The sequence below is a fragment of the Anopheles nili genome, chromosome 2, assembly GCF_943737925.1.
Source record: "Anopheles nili chromosome 2, idAnoNiliSN_F5_01, whole genome shotgun sequence".
NCBI classification, from domain to species: Eukaryota; Metazoa; Arthropoda; class Insecta; order Diptera; family Culicidae; genus Anopheles; species Anopheles nili.
The window spans coordinates 51,613,577-51,634,541 of record NC_071291.1 but is presented as its reverse complement, the minus strand read 5'-3'; the positions used below and the strand labels follow the sequence as shown (position 1 = coordinate 51,634,541).

At 49.9% G+C, this 20,965-nt stretch overlaps 2 protein-coding genes across 2 annotated transcripts in view; one reads left to right on the top strand and one right to left on the bottom strand.

Annotated features, from left to right (window-relative positions):
• Positions 1–479: 479 nt before the first annotated feature.
• Positions 480–20,965, top strand: part of LOC128720024 (enteropeptidase) — a 37,323-nt gene continuing 16,837 nt past the window's right edge. Inside the window, exon 1 of the mRNA XM_053813670.1 lies at positions 480–684. Coding sequence (XP_053669645.1) covers positions 480–684 — 205 coding nt within the window. The remainder of the gene's footprint in view (positions 685–20,965) is intronic.
• On the bottom strand, positions 5,719–7,757 carry LOC128720023 (pickpocket protein 28). Its single transcript, XM_053813669.1, has 5 exons — positions 7,594–7,757; positions 7,247–7,495; positions 6,679–7,120; positions 6,450–6,610; positions 5,719–6,364 (listed from the first exon to the last, which is right to left on the bottom strand). Exons 1-5 carry the CDS (start codon positions 7,755–7,757, stop codon positions 5,719–5,721), a joined length of 1,662 nt encoding a protein of 553 aa, XP_053669644.1.

Sequence of the window (20,965 nt, the reverse complement as noted above, 5' to 3'; positions counted from 1 at the left end):
CTTCATCAAATTTACAGCAGCGCCCTGGACGACGACGTATAGACGGTTCCTTTCGAATGACATTTCAAGAATAGTGCACGTCAATGTACGATCGATTGTTCGCTATTTACCGTTAGTGTCCGCATGCGTGCATTTCCAGTTTCAGTTTCTAATAGTGTTCATTTCCTTGGCAGCCCTTTAATTTCTCGTTTGAGCAGGATATAAAACCGCTTGCAATACGAACAAAGACGACAGTTTGCAGGTGCTAAAATCGGCACGTTTCAGGCGAGTGATCAAAACAGGTTGGCCACCCCCGTTGGTCGGTGTTGAACAATGTGCACCTAGTGCCGCCGTGTAGTGTGGTGATCGTAGTGTCCTTGCTCTGAACCGCCATGAGCGAGCATGAACCGGCAAAGGGCAGCACCAGATCGGCGTCAAAGTGATCGCGCCCCCGTGGGGCAGTGACGTGGCGCACAAGCGACGGACAACACACACACAGCATGGCCGCGACGTCCCAAGGGATGTCCTGTGGCCCCGGGAGACCGCCCCCGGTTGTCCCGCGAGGATGGTGGGATACTCCAACGAGGCGGGGGAGTGCGTATCGGAGCGGATGGGCACAGCTGGGCACCGTCTGGCTAGGGCTGCTGCTGTTCCTGCTCACCGTCGCCCATTTCGGCGGCGTAGATGGCGAAAAAACGAAAACATGTAAGTACCCCGGGGTGACACAATGAAAAGGAAAACTGCTGTGGAAACAAAAACTCTCCGCTGACGTCAGCAGCGGTGGAAGCAAACACGGTTAAGTGCTATCGGAATCGGGATGATCCGGGTTACACCGCAAAACAGCGCGTTATCATTATTATTTCTTTACGGTTCGTTTCGGTGAAATTGAAATTCCTCTCATTTGGGCGGCCTTGGGTCCCGTAAGACGATGGCCATAATTAGAAGCACTCAGCGAGCCTCAAATTGTGCCCAAACGCCTTTCTGGAACGGGACACCACCATTTGCAACGACCGAACGATTTGCGATAAATTAATAGGCAACCAGCAGGGCAGGACGATTCGTTTTGATGTGATTGCTTTCCCTGGAACACTGATCAAAGGTAAACCGGTGCCTGGGCATTTATTTGTGCCGTCCGAAAAGTTCCGCTCGATTTGGTACCGGTGGAAGCGGGTATGGGTGCACCGTTTGCAAAGAAGTAGGGACGTTTCGCCGCAACTCAATGCCAGGGAAGAAAAATAAAAGCCCAAGAAAAAGGGAACCCATTTAATAAGTTTAAATTAAAACCTTCCCTTCCACCAGGCGCTGCATTTGCGGGGTAAACACCGAAAAGCACATCGTGGCAGGGGGAACCGGAAACATGCCAAAAACCATTCGAATGCGCACAACCCCCGGCACCGCATTGACTGCAGGCGTCCTTCCCGCGGTTTGCGCCAGGGACTGGGTCGGCATCATTGGCCATTATGGTTCCGAGCTTGTGTGTGCGGCTTTTCATGTCACGGGCCAATAAAACATACAAACGCTCGCCGTCGAAACGGGCCCCGAACAAGAAAGCGAAGATGAATGGAAAAGGAAAACGTCCACGCGCGGAAAGTGGCGTAGAATGTATTACAAGTCAACAACAACTTGCTCCACCGCCGGCAGCAAACCGTGTTCGACCACGGAATCAACCGCCGCCCGTTGAATAGTCCTTGCGGAAGGCGCGTGGAGGAGATTTTGTTGTTTTTCTTTTTCAGTTGCCATCCTTCTTGTGGCGAACTGTGTAACGGGGGCCCTCACGGCGTAGTGAAACGAAACACTTCCACCCGGCACCGAAACCCAATCAACCACTGCACCAAAGAAAATGGAGTGGAAGTTTTGGGCGAAGGAGAGATAAAAAAACGAAACGAAGCAGAAAACAGTAGCCTTTTCTTTGGACTGCGGTTTGATTTTCCATATGCTTCCATTCGGTCGCGGTTCATTCATCGGTTTCTTGTTTGGTTTTGGGTTTTTATTCCAATTTTTTGTTGCGGTGGTACGAATTTTCCCCCAGCCGTGCTTTGTCCAGCATGAGTCGATGATTCGCTTGGGTTTAAATCATCACCCCTCTGCAAACTTTTGGACGAGAAAACTTTAGAGCGAAAAAATCCTGCGAATACGTGAAAGACATGCAAACACACACGGTAAGGACGAACGCTGCCGTAAAAACGTACGTACCACTTTCACGCGGTACTTTATTATTCGCCCGGTGCTGGTGCCGAAACAAAATCCAATCATGTTTGAACCGTTCAATCCACGCATGTAAACATCATAATTCCACAATGCATATTTCTTTTGTAGGGCCAGCTCTTTTTTTTTGTTCCCGTTTTCATTTGCAATTTCCGTTTCGAGCGTACCAGAGCAAACAAACACTCCGGGTTCTCGGATGCGTGACCGGAGAAAAATACCGACCAGGCGCAAGAACCCCGGAATTGAACCAACGAGCGAGTCAAACAAACAAAAAAAAATCACCCCAATTGAAAAGCCAAAATTATTCGCTGTAATTTTAACTTTCCTACAAGGCCCTTAAAAGCCTGGTTCCTGGTCCCGGGTCCGACCACAATTCCGGTTCCGATACCCGGACCGGAAGCAGCAGCACGCAAGTCCAGCCGCCTGTGTCCCATCTCTCCGCCACCAGAAACAGGTGCAATTAAGTAGCGCCGGTCGCCGTGTGCGGGAGTAGAGAAAGTTGTGTTTTTATGCCAAACCCGAACCTCAACCTGAAGGCACCGTTGTGTCCCGGTTCCAGGATGTCGAGGTGCCTCCGTGGCGCTGGTGAAACGTGTAATTGAATGTTGGTGTATTTAATTAGCATACCGGACGGATGTGGGCGGATGTGTGAAAAACGGGAAAGCGGTCAGAAAGGACGCACCAAACACGCCGTCGATTCGCGAGTTTTCGTCCTGTCCTTGGTTTCATCCACCATTCCAGCAGGTTTGCGCCGAGTTCGATTTCCTTCCCCCAAAGTGTGCGATTGGGAAATCGCACCCTCCCTATTTAAGGGCTAGTTTTATGAACCAGCAATCTTCCGGACGATGGTGCGCTTATTACCTCACTTAATGTGCCGCCTCGATTGCTGTAAAACAACCCGAAGAAACCATCCGGAAGCGACCACCGACGGCTTGAGTGCCCCCCGGGGCAATAAATACATTCACTCCGGCGGCACCCGAGGTTGGACGAGAAGCTGCACACAGGGCTTCGATCACCACCTCGATCGAGCTGCTTACTTGTTGATCTGCCGCTCTGGGCGCTTTAGTTGGGCGAGCTTTTTATTTGTTTATTCATCGCCACTAAATCACGACCAAATCGGCCATACTGGACCTCTCCGCAGGGTGCGGTTTGTTGCAGCAAGTGGCAATAAAGTAATGATGGATGGTGCTGGAACATCTTTACAGGCTGGTCACGTTCCAGACCGGCTTTGGGAGGACGCTAGCTAATTGCACGGTAGTCGCGGGGATACACGCTTCGGTGCAGAAATAAATCTTGTCCCAATGTCGCAACGGTGCCCCTTCTGTGTGCGTGTTTTGTGCGTTAAATTGAACCCGATTTCCGATTCCTGTCTGGGACGAATGCCCACAGGAACGAAGGCGTTACTACCCACTATCACTAGCGTCATCATCATCATCATCATCACCATCATTGAGCGGTATTGCAAGGAACAATGCCAAAGGACACTCGCCAATTGCGTTCGGCAATCGATAGATCCTGCTTCCTGCTGAAAGTGCTCGCACCGGATGTAGCCAGGAGCAGGAGTTCACTGTGGCCCATTTGGTGGCGTACTCCAGAAACAAACACACACCCCCTATCCACAGAACGAATGGAGATCAGCACCGTACGGGAGGAGTAAAACTGGAGCGTACGTTCGTGAAGGGGTGGCATTCTTTTCGGATCCTAACAACGGCCAGCCGGGGGTATCCTGTGTCCCTAAAGTGCTGTAGTTTTGCTTTCGCACCCACCCACACCGCCCAAGGAAGGAGTGCATTTCCTTTCCAACTTGCGCGTTTGTTTGTTTGTCGTTTGTGTCGCAAAATGGATTCCCTGGTCTCATTTCCATGCTTTTTCTATCTCTCTCTCTCTCTCCGGGCGCGCCAACCGAGCCACACGAGTCAAGATGTGATAGCGTCCCAGCCGACGAACGGAGCGGTGCGATGGACAAACAATCGTACAAACAACAAGCGCGACGAGGTACCTCCCAAAACGGCCCCGTCTCCCAACCGGAAACATGTGTGATCTTTCCGGAAGAGTCATTAAACGGACGATGAAGGCACCATCAAGTGTTGCCGTTCCGGTCGTTACCATACTGACCGGTCGGCCTACCCGGAATGGTTTTTCCATGTGTACATCGGGTGCCGGAAATGTTTGTGTGTGTGTGTGTTTTGGCCATGATGTCATTGTTGGGGTGAAAGCAGGAACACACAAAAGCACACACTGCGGGACGTTTCGAAGACTCGAAAACGAATTCACCCAGATCCCAGAAGGCTGCTAGGGTTTCCTTTTCGGGACTTGATGTGGAGCTGAGCATTAGGCAAACGTCGCGAGCTCCCAGGTACCTTCCAGAGTGCTGGAAGTAGGGCTCACGGATGCATTAGGGACAGAGGAATTAATGTCATTCGGGTGTTTCCCGTCCTGGCGAGGGAGTCCTCGAGCTAACCACGGACACACGATGACAAGTGTTTTCCCCGTGCTCAATGTTGGCCACCTTCTAGAGTGGACAAGGTTTCGAGGATCTAGTGCGCTGTTTCAGTTGTGACACAAGCGCTTGGTGCTCCTTGCCCGGTGTCTCTTCGAATGCCTTTAGCAAATGAGAAAAGACCCCAAAAAGCACACAAGAAGTTGCAAGCGAACGTGGCCACGATGGGCACTTGCAAGAGATAACATAATTATAGTGAAAATAAATTCATTTTCTCATCCACCGGGTGGTGTCGATCCGGTAAATCGATCTCGATAGGAAAAAGGGGTGGTTTTCTTTTTTTCATGAGCTTTGAGGGTGGCTCCCGTCAAGGGTCGACCTGTGTCGATGCGGAATTTTGCCCTATTTCGGAACTCGATTGTGGCATCGATGGCTATCGATGGCTCGCGTCATTGTGCCGTGCAAATCCAGGGACGTTCAGGTGCACCGGTCGGGACACAAAGACGGCGCAGAGTGTGTGCCCTGGTGTCTTTGGTCTTGGCTCATTCGCTTTCATTGGACCACCGCCTGGCAAAGATCATCAGACGGGTTCTTTTGCGCCCTTTGGCCGCTCCCACACCGCCGAACCACGAACGCTTTTCATTTGCATATAAATTAGATAAGAGCGGTGCAACTTTCGAGTGCCGGCTTTCCCCCCGGGGCGCTTTCGGGAGTTCCGAAAGGTGACGGAGTTGCCATCATTGAGCGTAGGGAAAATGATGCAAATCAAGGTGCAGTGCTCGGTGTGGTGCTGATTCAATTTCTGCACTTTACTCTACACCGTGCGCTAGCGGGTTCGGAGAAGATTCATCAATATCGATGCAGGTGAGGAGCTGGCAGGAGCGAGATTGGTAGTGCAACCACACAGACAATGAATGACGCTCGCAAGTAATGCCACAAAAAGGGACGACCCTGCACCGACGCACTAGAAACCAGCTGGTTGCAGATGGAGAGAAAATATCAAACATTTTATTAAGCCACCCGAACACCCTCGGGGGACATCTCGTGCATGGTTCTGGTACTGATTAGACTGCAGCTGGGAACGTTCGCGATGCTCAATACTCCTTCGCCTTCTCGACGACACCAGACGGAGGCCCAAATAGCACATTTGACTCACGACGCTTCACCCGATACGACCGCAGTATGGTGAACGGACGGATCGAGCAGAAGTAGATCAGCTCCACCAGGCTGAGCAGACTAACGCCCATAAACAGCCCCAACAGGCCACCACAGTTAGCCAGGAAGTCCGTCACACCATACAGCTCACTCCTCTTGGACGTGATGAACTGTGCCTCCTTGAAGTAGATTGTGAGCCTCGCGAACTGTGCGCCCTTCTGCTCATCACCGAGCTTCTGTCGGTACGCAGCAAACAGGCTCTTCCAGTCGAGGTCAGCCTGCGAGATCTCCGCATCGTACTGAACCGACGTGCAGGCCGGCAGGCAATTGCACTTCACCCGGTAGTTGCTCGATTTGTCCACGATAGACTTGACGTCCTCCTCGAGCAGTTCGTCCTCAGCTTCGTTGTAGCAGACGATCTGGCTGGCTCCGCACACATCCGTCTGATCGTCCCGGGGCATCGAGAACTTGACGCAACCGCACTTGTGCAGCGTGTAGTTGGTGGTACACTCGAGCTCGCAGTTCTGCTGCGTGTACACCTTGAAGTACTTCAGGTGACGCTCGTGATTGAAGAAGCATTGCCGTCTGTGCACATAAAACAAGAAAAAAGGGACGAGTGTTGAACACCGTTCTGAAGCAAACCCCTCGGAAGGATCATCGCACACGGTACCTTTCGGGAGTGTAGTCACGCAGCCCATCCGAGGTGGTTATCATCTGCGGTTTCACGGATATGATGACCTCCTGGTGGAGTGGAACACGGTAGTACTGCTTCGACACCTGCGGGTACTCGCTGGAGGTGTGCAGCAGAATTTTGAACCCTTGCACAGGACCCTACGGAATGAAAAGCGTAACTAATTTCAATAAGAGCTCGAACATTATGAAGCTCGTCACGTGCTTACGCGACAAATGAAGTCTGTATCCTTCTCGTACAGGTTCAGCAGAATGTAGAGACCCGCTCTGGCACCCGCCCCCAACACCCGCACCGGGTACGTGTCGAGGTCCGTGTTCTCCGCGTAGCCCTTCTCCAGCGACCACAGCGGGGACTTGCGCTTCTCGGAGATGTACTCGTAGTCACCGTGCAGCTCGTCCAACCGCAGCATCTCCTCGGCCGATTGCGAGTTGAACGTGAAACAGATGCCCTCCTCGGTGATGGTCTCGGTGAAGAATTCACTGCACTTGTTGGGCTCGTTGCGCCACTTGCAGTAGAACAGCGCCGACTCGAGCGGCAGTGAAACGTTCCGCAGCAGATCCACACAGGCCGGATCGGACGTCTGGTTCAGGCTCACACCGCTAAGGATGTGCGCATCGCACACCTGCGCCACCGCACGGAACCGATCGTAACTACGAGAGAGAAAGCACAGGGAAACGATCACCCGCTTTTTTGTAGGGAGGATCCTTCACCCAAACGGCCCTACTCACACCGAAAGCGCGAACAAAACATTAGTACTACGAAAGGGGGAACATTACGTTTCATTGGCATTCTCATCCCAGTAGGTTCGGTTCAGCTGGAAGTACATCTGGGTGAAGTTCAGGTACTCGCTGCGAGCCTTCGTCTCCGGGCAGATCGTGACCGCCGGGAACGGGATCTGCCACACCGGGGTCGATTTCTCGGCGAAGCTCACGATCACGGGCGTTTGGTCCCATTTGCGGTAGATGTTCTGGATCAACCGGCCGCAACCGTACACCGATAGCAGGAAGGTCGCTATCCACCATATCCTGCAAATGATCGCATCACAAACACACACACGTGCACACAAACACCGCATGTTAATCCTTCGAGGCAGGAGCGATGTGAAGATAATCAGCATACGTACTTCTCGAACAGAGTGCGCCGTTTGCAGCCAAAGTACTTGATGCCGTGCACGGTGCTGTTGGAGCAGTACTCCAGGAACAGGCTCTTGATGCCGCGCGTGAAATTCCGCTTATCCCAGGCATTGATTGCCTTCAGCTCGAAATTGCTCACCGACCGTGAATCCATACCTTCCGGCACGGGCACCGTAACCGAAATGATAAGGCCGACCCCGGCCACACGCGTCTATTTATACGGTGTACGTGGATGGGGCGTGAAAGCAAGCAGGTGGCACTCTAGGCGTGTATCACGGATCCTTGCGGTTGACCCGGGGACCGGGCGGGATGTCACCCCGAAATCCCCCCTGGAGCAAGTAGTACACACCCTAAACACAGCGTGACACAACCATCCTGTGAGATCACGACGTAGGCAGCAGACAGACACTGTGGTGTTTTGCCAGGCGTTTCGCAAACATACACACACACGCGTTTGACGGGGGTGCGGAACACAACCCACAGGGGAAGGACCGCTGTCTTTGGGCTACCGTTAACACATGCGTTACGGGCGTTAGGGTGTGTACATCCCCGGCGGTACATCCCATGCTGTTCTGGGTGACAGCTATTTGTTTTTTGTTGTTGTCTTGTTTTACGTTCTTTATTTCTCCACGCAAATTGCGATACACGCATTGTGCGGGCTTCTTGCACCAAAATGGTGTGGCGAGTTGTGCGTTTTAAAAATCCGTCGAACCGAAGGACATTCGGGGGGAATAACACGACCGCGGGTTCGAAAGCATTCCTCCATCCCGTGGTGGCCCAATATGTAGGTGCGAAAAATAAATAATTTCAGGGAAAGAAAGGAAGAGCGTGGGGGAAAAAAGCCCAACAAGCCCTGAGTGCTATAAAATCTAGCAGGCTTTTACGCTACTCCAGTCAATTAATCATCACTCGCGTCGTTGACAGACAACGCACGGGTGCGAAAGAGACCGCCAATGGAACGGAAAGCGACACCCAACGAGCAGTTGACAGCTGGGCAGCGAAGATCTGTCACAGCAGAATAGAACGTTCAATAAATCAACCGGTAGTGTTTAACTGGAACCGCACTCTTTCCTCTTAGTTCCAGCCGTTCTACCACGTCCAGGCGGTGCCGCTTTGCAGCAGTTTATTAACAATATTCGTGGCAAATAAAACCGTCCCCGAAAGTGAACCGTGTACCCGTAGAAGGATGATTTATTTGATTGATAAATTGTACGCGTTACGATCCGGCAGGACAGCGCCGGCAGTTCTGGGAATGGATTAATTTGAATGACGACCGCTATTTGGTGCTTTTTTGAGCTCATCTCGAGGTGTGTCCCTTTGACTCCTGGGACACCTGGGCTCTAAACCGAACCAGTGACCGCCCGCGGCATGCGATTGGTAATTTATTCACCTCGCGCGGCCACATATCCTGAGCACGTGAGTGCGTGTGTGTGTGGGTCATGTAATGGAGCTAGAAATGTACGCTTTCAGAGCGCTGGTGGATGGGGTTTTTTCTTCTTCAAACATCCCATAACCTTGGCACTATTGGAAGAAATTGAACCTTCTTCGTTTTTTTGCCGCAGCGACAAAAACAAACCCGGCGGTCGTATCGGTTTGCTCCTTTCGCAGGTGTAGAAGGACGTGGAAGATCGATGGTAATCCGGCCCGGTTCGGTTCGGTGGGTGATCCTGATTCCCGCGGTAACATGGCTTACCTTTCAAGCCGTCCCATTTCACCGTGCAATGAGCCGGTCCTGCCAGTAGATGGCAAGTAAAGGTAAAAACGAGAAACAGAGAAGCAGAGGGAAGCAGGAAGAGAAAATAAAAACCTGTCCTGCTCAGCAGGAATGATGGAAAAGCTCCAATCAAAGAATGTACGAACCGGGGCTAAGGTGACACGGCCTACCGCCAACCTGCTGCGCCTTCGGTGGTGGAATGCTAATGTAACGAAATGCGCACTCCGGCACCGAGTGACGGTGTGTGGGTGCAGGGACGTACCGGGCGGCAACGGGATGAGAGTAAGGCAAATAAAAAGGATCCTCAATGAAAATCAAATATTACATTACTTTCCTTCTCTCGGCGCGTCGGTTTCTGCAACCGGCCGGGCGAGGATTTTATGCTGCGTTCGCCCTTCAACTTGGCTTCCACAGTGCCGTGGGTTTGCTCCGTTGGCCATTTTGTTTTTTTGTTGTGAGTGTGGGTGTGAGGCGTCTCCTTCGCTTCTTATGCTCTCCCCACCCACCAGCGTGATACTTGCTGAGACACTCCATTTTCCCGGTTGCTTTGCCTTCTTCTGTTGGAAATCAAAATTCTATGGCTGCTATGAATTTCTGCCCGTTGTTCTTTTTTTTCTGCTTCTTTCTTTCGCTTCTTGCTCCTCGCCCTGCCACCGGTCGGCGTGTTCTTTGATTAAGAAAATGTCACGAGTGGCTAACCGTAACGAAGAAGCCACCACCGAAGATGCCAGGCACTAAGATGATGTTGATGATGATGGCGATGATGATGCCTGATGATGAACGAAACCAGCAGAACGTTCGGCCACGTTATTTGCTCTGCTCGTTACCCGTGGGTGTTTAAATTATGTACACATTCATGCGCCACCGAGGCGGAATACTATCATCTTGGCTTGGGTTAGTTTTGGTCTCTCTTCACCCCCCCCCCCTCCGTCTTTTTGCTCGCTCCGCACTCCCTGCGACCTCGCAGGGTGTAACGAAACTTGGAATTGTTTATGGAATGAAATTTAATTTCTGCTTCCCCGCCAAACCAAATGCCAAACCCAAAGTTGCATCTGGTCGAAGTAATAAATTTAATTTTATATTGATGAAATTTCTCGGCGGTCCCATTTCAGCGTACCAGCCGTAGCAAAATTGAGATCCCAAGCCCGCGCTAGAATGAAACGAAAAAAAAATAAAATAAAAAAACGACCGACCAAACAACCGCGTAAGGTGCGCGGTGGGTTTCCTTAATTTAATTTGCCGCGTTATACATTTCACGGCCCGTTGCACATCGGCGTTGCGTCCCGAAAAAGATCTCGCTCACCCTGCGAAATCAAAGGTGCGCTCTTCTTCGCTGCGGTCCCTGGTGGAAGATTCGCCAAATTGATATTACTGCTAGGGTGGCCTTCAGATGTACGCCTGCTGGCAAATGCCCAACGCACTCGGCCGGACCGAACCGGGATTGGTTTTGGATATCACAATGTGAAAACGGTACCGCAATGGAAACTAGGCGCGGCTGTTCATTTGCGCAGTCTGGTAAGGATCAAGAAATTCCTGTGGCGTGCTTTGACAAAACCACAACGCACCCACACATACACACAACAGTTACCGAATTTCTCGTGGGTATGCATCCTCGATGGATCCTTCGCGGCATGGGCAAGCAGAACTGGGTGCGAGAAAGGTAAAACTTGCGTTTTCTGTTTTCCGGCTGTGAGCAGCAAGCGGCACGCAAAAAATATTAACTTATGCGACAAAAAAATTAATGGAAGTTGAAATTAGATTTATCTTCCGTCGGTTTTGGAATGGAGGTTGCAGGCCTGCACGGCCACACCATAATCGGTCGTTATTAACATCATCGTGGGTTGCAATCACCAGAGCGAATAAGACGAGTTGTGTTTGTGCGGAAGAAATCGCGTTGAAATGTCATTTTTTTCTTCTTCATCCTTACCCATTCGATTTCTCCTCGCGTGTTTCGTGTGTTGTGGTTAACTGGCCCTCAACCAGCGCCTCCAAACAAACATGGCACTAGGAGCGGGATAATTACTTTACGGATGTCTTGATTAAAATACGCCCGCGGAGAAGTGGAGCACGTGGCGCGGATTTACCCACCCTTTAAAAAGCACTCATCCAACCAGGACACCTTCCATTAGTGGCATTCGCGAGTGTTAAATTTAATCTGTCAAAGCATATAAACGCCCAACGATGCACTATAAACGCCTGCCTGCAGCGTTTACCACTACGATGGAGGCGCCTGGTGTCTGATGGTAGCTGGGTAAATAAAATAAAATTCCCGTTATTTTTTTTTTTTTTGCTACGTCATCAACCACCCTCGAAAGAACGTGGAAGAGTCGGGGGGTAACCGATCCCAATTCGCTCGAACGTTACAGCGTGTCCCTCAATTTGCTCTCATTTGCGTCCTCATTATTGTATCGAAGCACGCGGGCGCACCGAAAAGCGAATACAAATCTGCTCGCTATCTCTTTCTCTCTCTCTCTCTCTCTCTCTCTCTCTCCCTCGTGCCTCCAGCAGCAGGCCACGGATTCGCTCACACCATGAACACGCTCTGTGAGACAAGTAGAGTGAAAAACAAAAAAAACGCTCACTGAATCGCTACAAAATGGTTAACAAATTACCCTTTTACCCATAAAAATCCACTTTGTTACCGGTGGTTTTCAAATTATCGGGCACATCTTCTCTGGCTGTCCCGGCTATTTTTTGTGTTTCGTGAGTAAATACCCGTGTGTGTGTCTCATTTTCACCCACATTTCTTCTCATACTCTCCCCCACTTCCGAAAACCGCCCATCGCCAGGCGCAAACCACTCCTTCCGCTACTAAAGCAGCAAGTTCCGGTGCTTAAGCGGCTCTGGCAATACATTACATTATCATGCCGCGCACTCACCGAAACGGAGAGAAGGAAAAAAACTGATTAATGCTTCCGACGTCGTGACAAGGCTGGGCCCGGTCTTTGAGGCGGTCTGCGTCGGTGGAACTGTGCGCTGAAAGGAAGCACGAACCGAAATAAAAACAATACCCCGAACCCGACACACGCACCAGTGCCGATGATGCGACTGGAAAATTAGTATGGAAACTTTTCTTTACTGCCTTTACAAATTGTTCCATCCCCGGGTGGGGGAGGAAGCTGGTTTTCCTCCACCGGCGGACGCTGGCAAAGGCGTACGGGAAAGCGGAGGGTTTGCGCTTGGAAAATGAACTTTTAAGCCATCTATCGGGTGACGCCGTTCTGTCAATAAATTGATGAATGCATGGGCTTGACATCGGTAATGATAAACGGCGCAGCCCGTCCAAGGTGTAGAAAAAGGACACCAAAAAGTCACGAAGGACAACCGAAAAACAAATCGCAAGACAAAGAGGTTTTAAAGTGCCTCAATGAAAAGCCCCAATTTTCTACACGTTCCGTTAACTTTTCCTTCCTTCGCGAGGGGTATCAAATATATTTTCATTGGTTTAAAGTAAAACTCTTTTATTGGGCTTTTACAAACATAAATCACAATCGATATGGTTCGGCAAGGATTTGTTGCGTATTGCCTGCGCCGCCTTGGTACCGTTGCCTTGGTGATGGCTTTAAACCAGCGGCAGCAACATTAGCAGGGGGTAATTGTGCTGCAACGTCTGTTTGCAACAGCAGCAGCACTAAATTTAACTTCCACCGTTAATTGGTCCCGGCAGCGTTTGGGTTACCCCCGGGGAAGGAAAGCATTCCGCATCGGGCGCTCCGATCCGAAGTAATAATAACAGTAATAAACCAAGTTGCGAACAATTGCGAAACTTCATTCCGGCTGTTAAATTTATCGTCCTACCGTGCGTCTTTGCTTCTCGGAAGGAGTCGTGCCGGCGGTGGCCCAGTTTCAAGCGTTCTTCGAAAGCGTCCCTCGGTACGAATGGGGCGCCATTTTGAGATCCAGTGTGTCCCCATCGGAAAATCGGAAGCTCGACCAGCGGTGGTGCGATCGGGCAGTTATAATTATGGCAAATCATTCCACGCCATTCCCCGGGTGCTTTTCCTCGCAATGGCAGTGGAGAAAATGCACCCCAAATTTATCGCCCGTGTCTGGTGTGGTTTGTGGAACAAAAAAGTATTTCCCCACGATGCGAACCAAAAACCAACACGTGTGGCCCAAGGATCGCGGTCGACTGCACTTAAATAAAGTGTTTCACTTTTATTTTTTGCTACACACTTTTTTGTTTTGTTTCTGTGCACTCCACGGGCATGGGTTTATTGCCAATTCATTCGGCATTTAGCTGACGTGCGGGTGGAAGCAGACAAAAATTACAACACCCACACACGCAGATAGGAAACAAAAGCTGTCCACTTAAGGCTAATGTGTTTTCAATTTACATTTCAATTTAACACCATTTGTAGCCAAAGCTTTACAATCGTTAACCTCGCTAACGCCGCGGGCCCTGAGGTTAATAGCGAGCTCAAGAGAGAGGTCGTTTCGTAATTTAAATGAATCATAAACGGGGTCACATTGAACGTCATCCGAAGTGACACTTGGTCCTTGTCCGTGTTGAGAAAAGCATTGCGTTTTTTTTTCGTGTGAAGGATAAAAATATCGTGAAACCTCCTCCTCATCGTGAAAGCTTATGTCGATTCCTCGAACCAATGTTATACACATTGCGAGACATTGTCAAACTCGGTAGCGTTTGGTGGTCGAACGGAGTTTCTTTTTTTACGTTCCGCACCTACTCCTTGTGGCGAGACGCTGTTACCAGTAAACGGATACGTGCGATCAATCGCCGGGAAAGTGCTTTCTTTGTCGCATTTGTCGTGGCGCTCGAATTGCAATCGATTGCAACACCGTTGGCTCTTTCAATGTAGCCTTCAATCCCCTTGGTTGACAGTTTTGAACGGGCGATACATATATACCTATATACAACGAACTTTATACCAACACTTTCGAATGGCATCCTTTTCCATTCGGACGGTTGCGCTTAGCTAAGCAATTGGCCTCCGGTGACGAAATTACGCAAATGTCCCCTTCCAAACGCGTCCACATTGGCGAGATTATTTCTCCCCCACAGCTGCAGCGAGCCCTTCCAAGGGAGATCCCCCTAGGTATGTGGAATTCGTTACGGTGAGTGAAAATTTCGCCTTTTTCCTGCATAGCGTTACTTCGCCACCATTAAACCGCACGGTTCTTGCGACCTCCGTTCACCTTCCGCGCGGATTATCCCACACGGATGGAAAAGTGAAAACATATTTTCGGGGCCGAAGAATTCCATCGTTTCCCACACGTTTCTCACGTACGCTGTGTGTGCGGGCGCGAGAATGAGTCAGATTGGAGGTACGGACGCTCGAACGTCGGAAAGCACCGGGTAAACCGAAAACTCGCACCAGATTGCGAAGATTGATGCCGAGGGATTAGCCTTCGGTGTTGGGCGCATTTTCACGTCCATTTTGGGATTTCTCAACCGGTTTTAAAGCGAAGAAAAACGACACACTAAGAAACGAAAGCCCCTTGCAAATTGTGCAAAAAATGTGCCTATATTAATTTCAATGAATTTGTGAGTGACATCTGACCTGTGCCGGTGCAGAAGTTAACCATTAATGCCGCTTATTTTAGGCGTTTTATTTTGTATAAGAATAACGAAAAGTAAATTTAGCTTTCTGTGCGGGTATTGCTTTACCTCAGCTTTGTACAACTTCCATTGGCTTGTTGGATGCATAGGTTTTATACGTACAGGAAAAACTTTCCATTTCCCAGTGTAAGTTACCAATCTACATTGTTAGCTTCCTGGTGTTGCTGTGCTTAAAGGCGTTTCGTAGAAGAAGAGAGAAAAAAATACCACCTGCAGTAGTTTACAGAAGGAAATTGATTTAACTACCACTATGGAGCACTCCGCTTTTTCACGCGACCGCAACAACTCCCCAACCGGGCCCTAATCTTTATCACAATTTGTACTTTCTTGTCCCAACGCCCGGTGCCAGGGCGCAAGCATAAATCTGTCGTCCTCGGCAGGACGCGCGCGCGCACACACCCAGGCGTGGTAGAGGTGTTTCTTTGCTCTTTATTATGATGTAGACATTCGAGAGTCGCTTGCCTGCGCCACAACCAGCCAAACGCCATCGTGTGACGTCTCGTGGACATGTCGTGAAAATGCAATATCTTTGGATTTTATTCGCCCCACGTGGACGGATAAATCCGATGGCGACCGGGCGGAAGCAAACTCCGGGCGTTCTTTATTAGTTATTTGAGTTGTGTTTATATCCGCGCGAGTTGAAGTGGAGTTTGGTATCCTTTGCGTTTCTTCTCGGCCGGCCGGACCAGTCCCGCGATCGGATGGATTTGGAGCCAAACGGATGGTTCGTGGTTCGTTTTTTCTTCCTTTCTCTACGATGACTGTGTGTGGGTGTGTGTTTGTTAGGTCCACAGATCCATTCGTCCATTCATTTCGGAACCGAAATGGACGTCTTTTTATGGGTTTCGTCTTCCACCGCCTACCCGGGAACACGACTCGCGCGTTTTTCCACCAAAAATGCGGCCTTTGAGAGCCGTTGGAAAGTGGCTTGATTTTGCTTCGACTCTGCCCCAGGAGGAAGCGCGTCTTTGTGGGTGGGCGCGTTTTTATTTTCAACCCTCCTCCGGCGCCATCCCGACCGGAGCCGGAATTGGGTGGTGAAAACTTGTTGAATGGGAAATGGACGGACCGGGATATCTTTCCCGGATTTTCTCAGGGCTGCAGCGAAACTTGAAAGCGCGAACATATTCTTTTTTCGGTGTTTGTTTATGCCATCTACTATCTCCCTTCCATACATATACTACCGCATGTTTGTTCTCGCCCCTGTAAGGGACGCGCTTTTTTATGCGCGTTCTCCCAAGGCACCGCGCGGTGTCCTTTGCGTTCGTATTTTTTTTTTTGAAGGATTTATTTCCATCTCCGAGACTCGGCTATGGCAAGTCGCACGGCAAGGAAAAGATGCTCCGCTGCTTTTCAATTTATCCTCGTTGGATCGTCTTTTTTTTTCTCTCGTCTCCTTTTGCTCGTTTTCTTCACTTCAAGAGGCGAGTTTTCTGAGACGCGTGTGATGTTTTTTGAGTTTGTGTTTGGTCCTCGGTTAAAGAATTCCTCTTGCTTTTGCAAGAAAGCAGCCCCATCAGGACCACACCCTCTAAGGGGGGGGGGGGGGGGCTTGAGAACGCGAAAGTTTTACTTTATTTCTGACTTATTTTCTGCAACGCGTCTTGCGCCCTTTCCTTGATGTTTCACATCTCACCCCCGCAGTACACACCATAGCACTCCAGGCCGGCAGCTTCTCTAGCGAAAAGAGCATCCCTGCAAACGGCGTAGGTAATTACACCATGTTTTGTTTCAATTAAAGACCGCGTGCGGCGTTTGTAAAATGGTTGCTTGTGACACAAAATTACCCATACCCGGCATACGCGGCACGTTTCACACGGGCTCGCAGCGAATGACAGCAATGACAGCTAGCCTAAGTATTTGCTAACTGCTCGAAAAATGCTCGAAAAGTGCTTGACATTTTTTGACGTGACCCCATTTTGATGGTTCTCGCTCATGTCTCTTGCTGCCGTTCGCCGGTAAAGAATGGAATTTCGGGTCCAGCAATCCGAGACACCGGAAAACCCCTGTCGCTAACGGCGGAACGACGGCGCTGAGTGCTTAGTGCGTGGAATGCTGGCCCACCAGCACCATGACTCCACCGTCGTTGTAAACGGCGTCCGGTTAGGCTCGGCGCGAAAACCCCACTCAACGCTCGAGTCGTCCCTTTCCGGTGTCACGTCAGCGAGATGGGTAATCCAGAAATTCCTGATAGGCAAGATTGAATAAAACATGCAACTTGAAGAGTTGACATTCGCTATCTTTTGCTCTGCGTCGCGTGGCACAGCACGCGGGCCATGACACAGGGTGACCCGGTGGTTCCGGGCACACATTACGGGGCTACATTCCGGGGCTAGGCGGTGGTACGGAAATTCCGTGGATTTTACGCTGCGATTCTTCCTCACCGGCAGCGGGTCCACGGGGCAAACTAAACGGGACGACCTCCAAACGCGCCGAGAGCTGTGTGTTATACGAACGCGAACGAATTGTGGCTAACGAAGTGGAAGATTCCTGACCCGGGAAAAGGGCACTTCAGCCTTTTGGGGCTGGCTTTCCAGCGAGACTTAGAAGAGGTTGCCTTTTTTTTGTTTTTGCTGGCTCTGTTATCATCGCCTCCGTCGTCGTTTGTGTACGCTAAAACTCGCTAACTCGCTTCTAGCCAGATAAGCACATTCGTATGCAGAATAGTGCCGGCTGTTTATCATTTTCGCTGTCTCGCTGCGCTGACGATAAGCATACCACATGGGCCTGACGGATTGCAGCTACACGTGTGTCGCTTCTCGGTCTGCGCGAAAATCAGTTGTTTCTTGCTTCCCAACAAAAAAAAACTTCCTCGAGAAACCTTCGAAACCGAACCGAACGGGGTGACAACTGGCAACTGAAGCGGACATATTGAGGGCCGGATAGGGACGTCCTGCCAAGGATCCCATTTCCATCCCGAGCGCATAGTGCACCCGCCGTATGTGCTTCGTCAGAAGCCGACACATCCCCAGCTAGGGTGCGGCGTGTTTTCGGTAAATAAAACAGTTTATACTTCCAACCAGCCACAACCGCACGGTTCTGCGGCTCGTGTACCCCCGTCCAGGGGGATAGTTCGTCGCTCTCTACTCTCCTGCACTCTCTGTTAAACGGTTGGTGATTTTTTGCCACCATGCCGTAGTTGCTACCATTTACCGGGTATCTGGTATTTTTTTGTATCGTTTCCCACAACTCGTACCGGGCGCAAATAAAATAGTAAAACAAATCCGCCCCCACGCCCGGCGGGAAAATAACGAAGTGAAAATATGTTTGTCATCGCACACTCCCCCTCGGCGAGGGTGTAGAAAAGAGTCCAACGGGATGTATTGGTCATTCCGAAAAAGGGCTCCGGAAAGCTTTTGGGTTTTAGCAAATCAGCACACGTACCTATCAAATACATCACATGCATGACCAATCCGAAGGGTTTTAACGTACGTGCAAGGACCCAACGGGTTCTTGCGTCCGTCTTAACCTGCCACGGTCGGTGGAGCTTGTGGACCAGTGTTTCGAGGGCGGCAGGAACCGGAAGAAAAACAGGCAAAAAAATTCACAACCAAACTCGACCGCACCCGCTTGGTGGTTCGGTTTTATTCTTGCCCTTCCATTTCCAGCCCAGTCCGTCTGGTGACGGAGCAGGAGTTTGTGCAGTTTGTTGACATTTCTTCAATTCCAGCCAGCCGTCCGTTGTGTTTTCCCAACTCGAACTCCCCCCAGCTGTATTTCTCATCCAAGTTGGCTAAGCGATTACTAGCCTGACTCTTGCAGTGGAAATGAATAAACCGAAGCAGGCCAGGGAATGAGCGAATGGGTGGTCATGTTGGAGTGGAGGGTTTATTTTATGTTTTATGTGTGTGTGTGTGTGTGTGTGTGTGTGTGTGCACAAAACTCTGGAGATCTGGTGGAATTCGTCTCTGCGAATGCAATTGGACCGTTTACAGTCGCGAGGGTGCATCAATCAGAGACTGTTCTAACAGAACCTTCCCGGATGTCGCGGTGGAGCCTTATTTCAGCGCACAAAAGTCACCTTTGCCGCTAATGTGCCCCCGGGGAAGCCATAAATGGCGCGGAGTTAAAAATTCGTTTCACTTTTCCGACCAAACCCGACGAACGACGGAAGCGCATCGGCGTAATTATGCGGGCTGCTTTAGGAAGCCCCAATAATTAAATAATGGGGCACACTTGCCACTTTGCCTGATGAAATTGCTGCAGCAAAGCGCACACTGACACACATACGCACACACACAAATTCGGAGACGAAAGATTTTCACATTTCAAACCGCCGTAGGGCCACCCTGTGGCTCGTACTAGCAGTAACCAGGCGCCCGCTCGTTTGCATGCTTCACGTGTTGCATACTTTACGGGGGCTTTTCCACTGAACGAGAAAAAATACACACCACCGGGGCTTTGTACAATAAAATTTAATATCATAAATGGACGGGCCCGCCGACGGCTGGTTGTTGACGGTTTCTTGGCCCGGCGTCTGGGATTTGCTTGGGGAAGGCGTCAAGCGAAAGAGAAAAAAAAGGAAGTAACAACAACAAACAGGGTGCCCTTTTTATTTATTCTCTTGGAAAACGAACGAAAGGAACGCAACGGAGCCTGCACCTATCGGGCATATGGAATTGGATTTCCATATCAATGCCTGCTGTGAGCGAAAAGGCGCAGGCTAAGAGAAGCAAAACCCCCATGCTCCGGACGCATATTGAAGAGGATCAATGCGTTGACAATAAAATCGAACCATCCATTGGGTGATGTCGGCGGAATATCTAATGCCCAACCGGCGATATCATCTCCCGAAGATATGAGTATTTTACGTTCCCCCAGCTCGCGTCCATTTGACATTTAAAGCCGCACTAGTGGCTAGCACTGTGTGTGATGAATATAGGAGTAAGCTAGGTTCAAGGACTATAAAAGGAAACCATTTTTTTTATTGTTTTAGCTACGGCAACTTCACGAGCATTCTGCTCATTACGAATCCTGCTCATGATATAATCCTCACGCTTTTTTTTCCTATAGTTTTTAAATGTTTAATTCTACGTTTTTCTTGGACATATGGGTTATGAAAAATTCACATTCGCTAAAAGCCCTTCCGCGTCGGATGAATTTTAGTCGCAAATTGGAATACATCTCGGGAACAGGAGCTGCTACTTTCAGTTCCACGAAACTTTCGTGTTTAATGTAACACTTAGCGAGGCGAACTATGCAATTATTAGTTATACCTTATTACAAAGTACGTCGAAATTTAGTGGCTTCGCAAAGCACATAATAATAGACGTGATGATATTACATCTAATGGTTGAATATCTTGAAGATTTGCTTTAAATTTGAAAAGAATCAACAAGAGAGAAATCCTTACTTCTGTATCCCTCATTAGTCGCCACATTGTACGAGATTTCAGGACCTCCTTTTAAAAAACAAGCATCATTTTATGCCATCTCAGGGGCATTCTTTTTTATCTATTAATAAGCTCATGTTTACCAAGCCATTAGTACTCATCACGTACAATTAGCCTAACCACATCGCGTGCATCGAAAAACGAAGTACGAAAGTGCCACCCTGCAGCTCCAAACGGACTAGCCTTCGCGTGGAAGCTCATCAACCGTCTGCCAGACTTCATTTAAATCAGATCATCCAGCGGGAAATGAAGAAAAGCTTCATCCGGAATTCACCGGGCCGGGGTGCCGTTGAAGAGTCTTACTCATTAGCTGAAGTATGCGAATCCGTTTCGTGAGTCCGCACCATTTTCCCGGCTGGTGTGCCACCCGCAAAAAGCCCACGGTCGACGATCGCGCGATGGGATGAAAAATGGATTAGTATCACCGGGGCAGCAAGAAAAACAAGTTGTTTTAAGGGTCGCCACCGCGGGGACGTGGCGGTTACGCCCGGGTCAGAAGTGATTTCATCCTCCAAATCGCCGAAACGGATCCGGAAGATAGGACAACCAAACTCGGGATGCTTTAGGCGAGTGAGCTTGGCCCTTTTGGTGTGTTGGATGTCTTTTTTATTTTTCGCTGCATCTGACCATCGTCCTGGTCAATTTATTCTCAACGCACTCGGCCAGGTGGCTCTC

Excerpts from the sequence above, each read along its gene's own strand:
- LOC128720023 (XM_053813669.1), bottom strand. The coding sequence starts at position 7,757 with ATGGATTCACGGTCGGTGAGCAATTTCGAGCTGAAGGCAATCAATGCC. Across the intron at positions 7,496-7,593 it reads CGGCGCACTCTGTTCGAGAA|GATATGGTGGATAGCGACCT; the intron begins GTACGTATGCTG and ends GATCATTTGCAG. Across the intron at positions 6,365-6,449 it reads CGTGACTACACTCCCGAAAG|ACGGCAATGCTTCTTCAATC; the intron begins GTACCGTGTGCG and ends TTATGTGCACAG.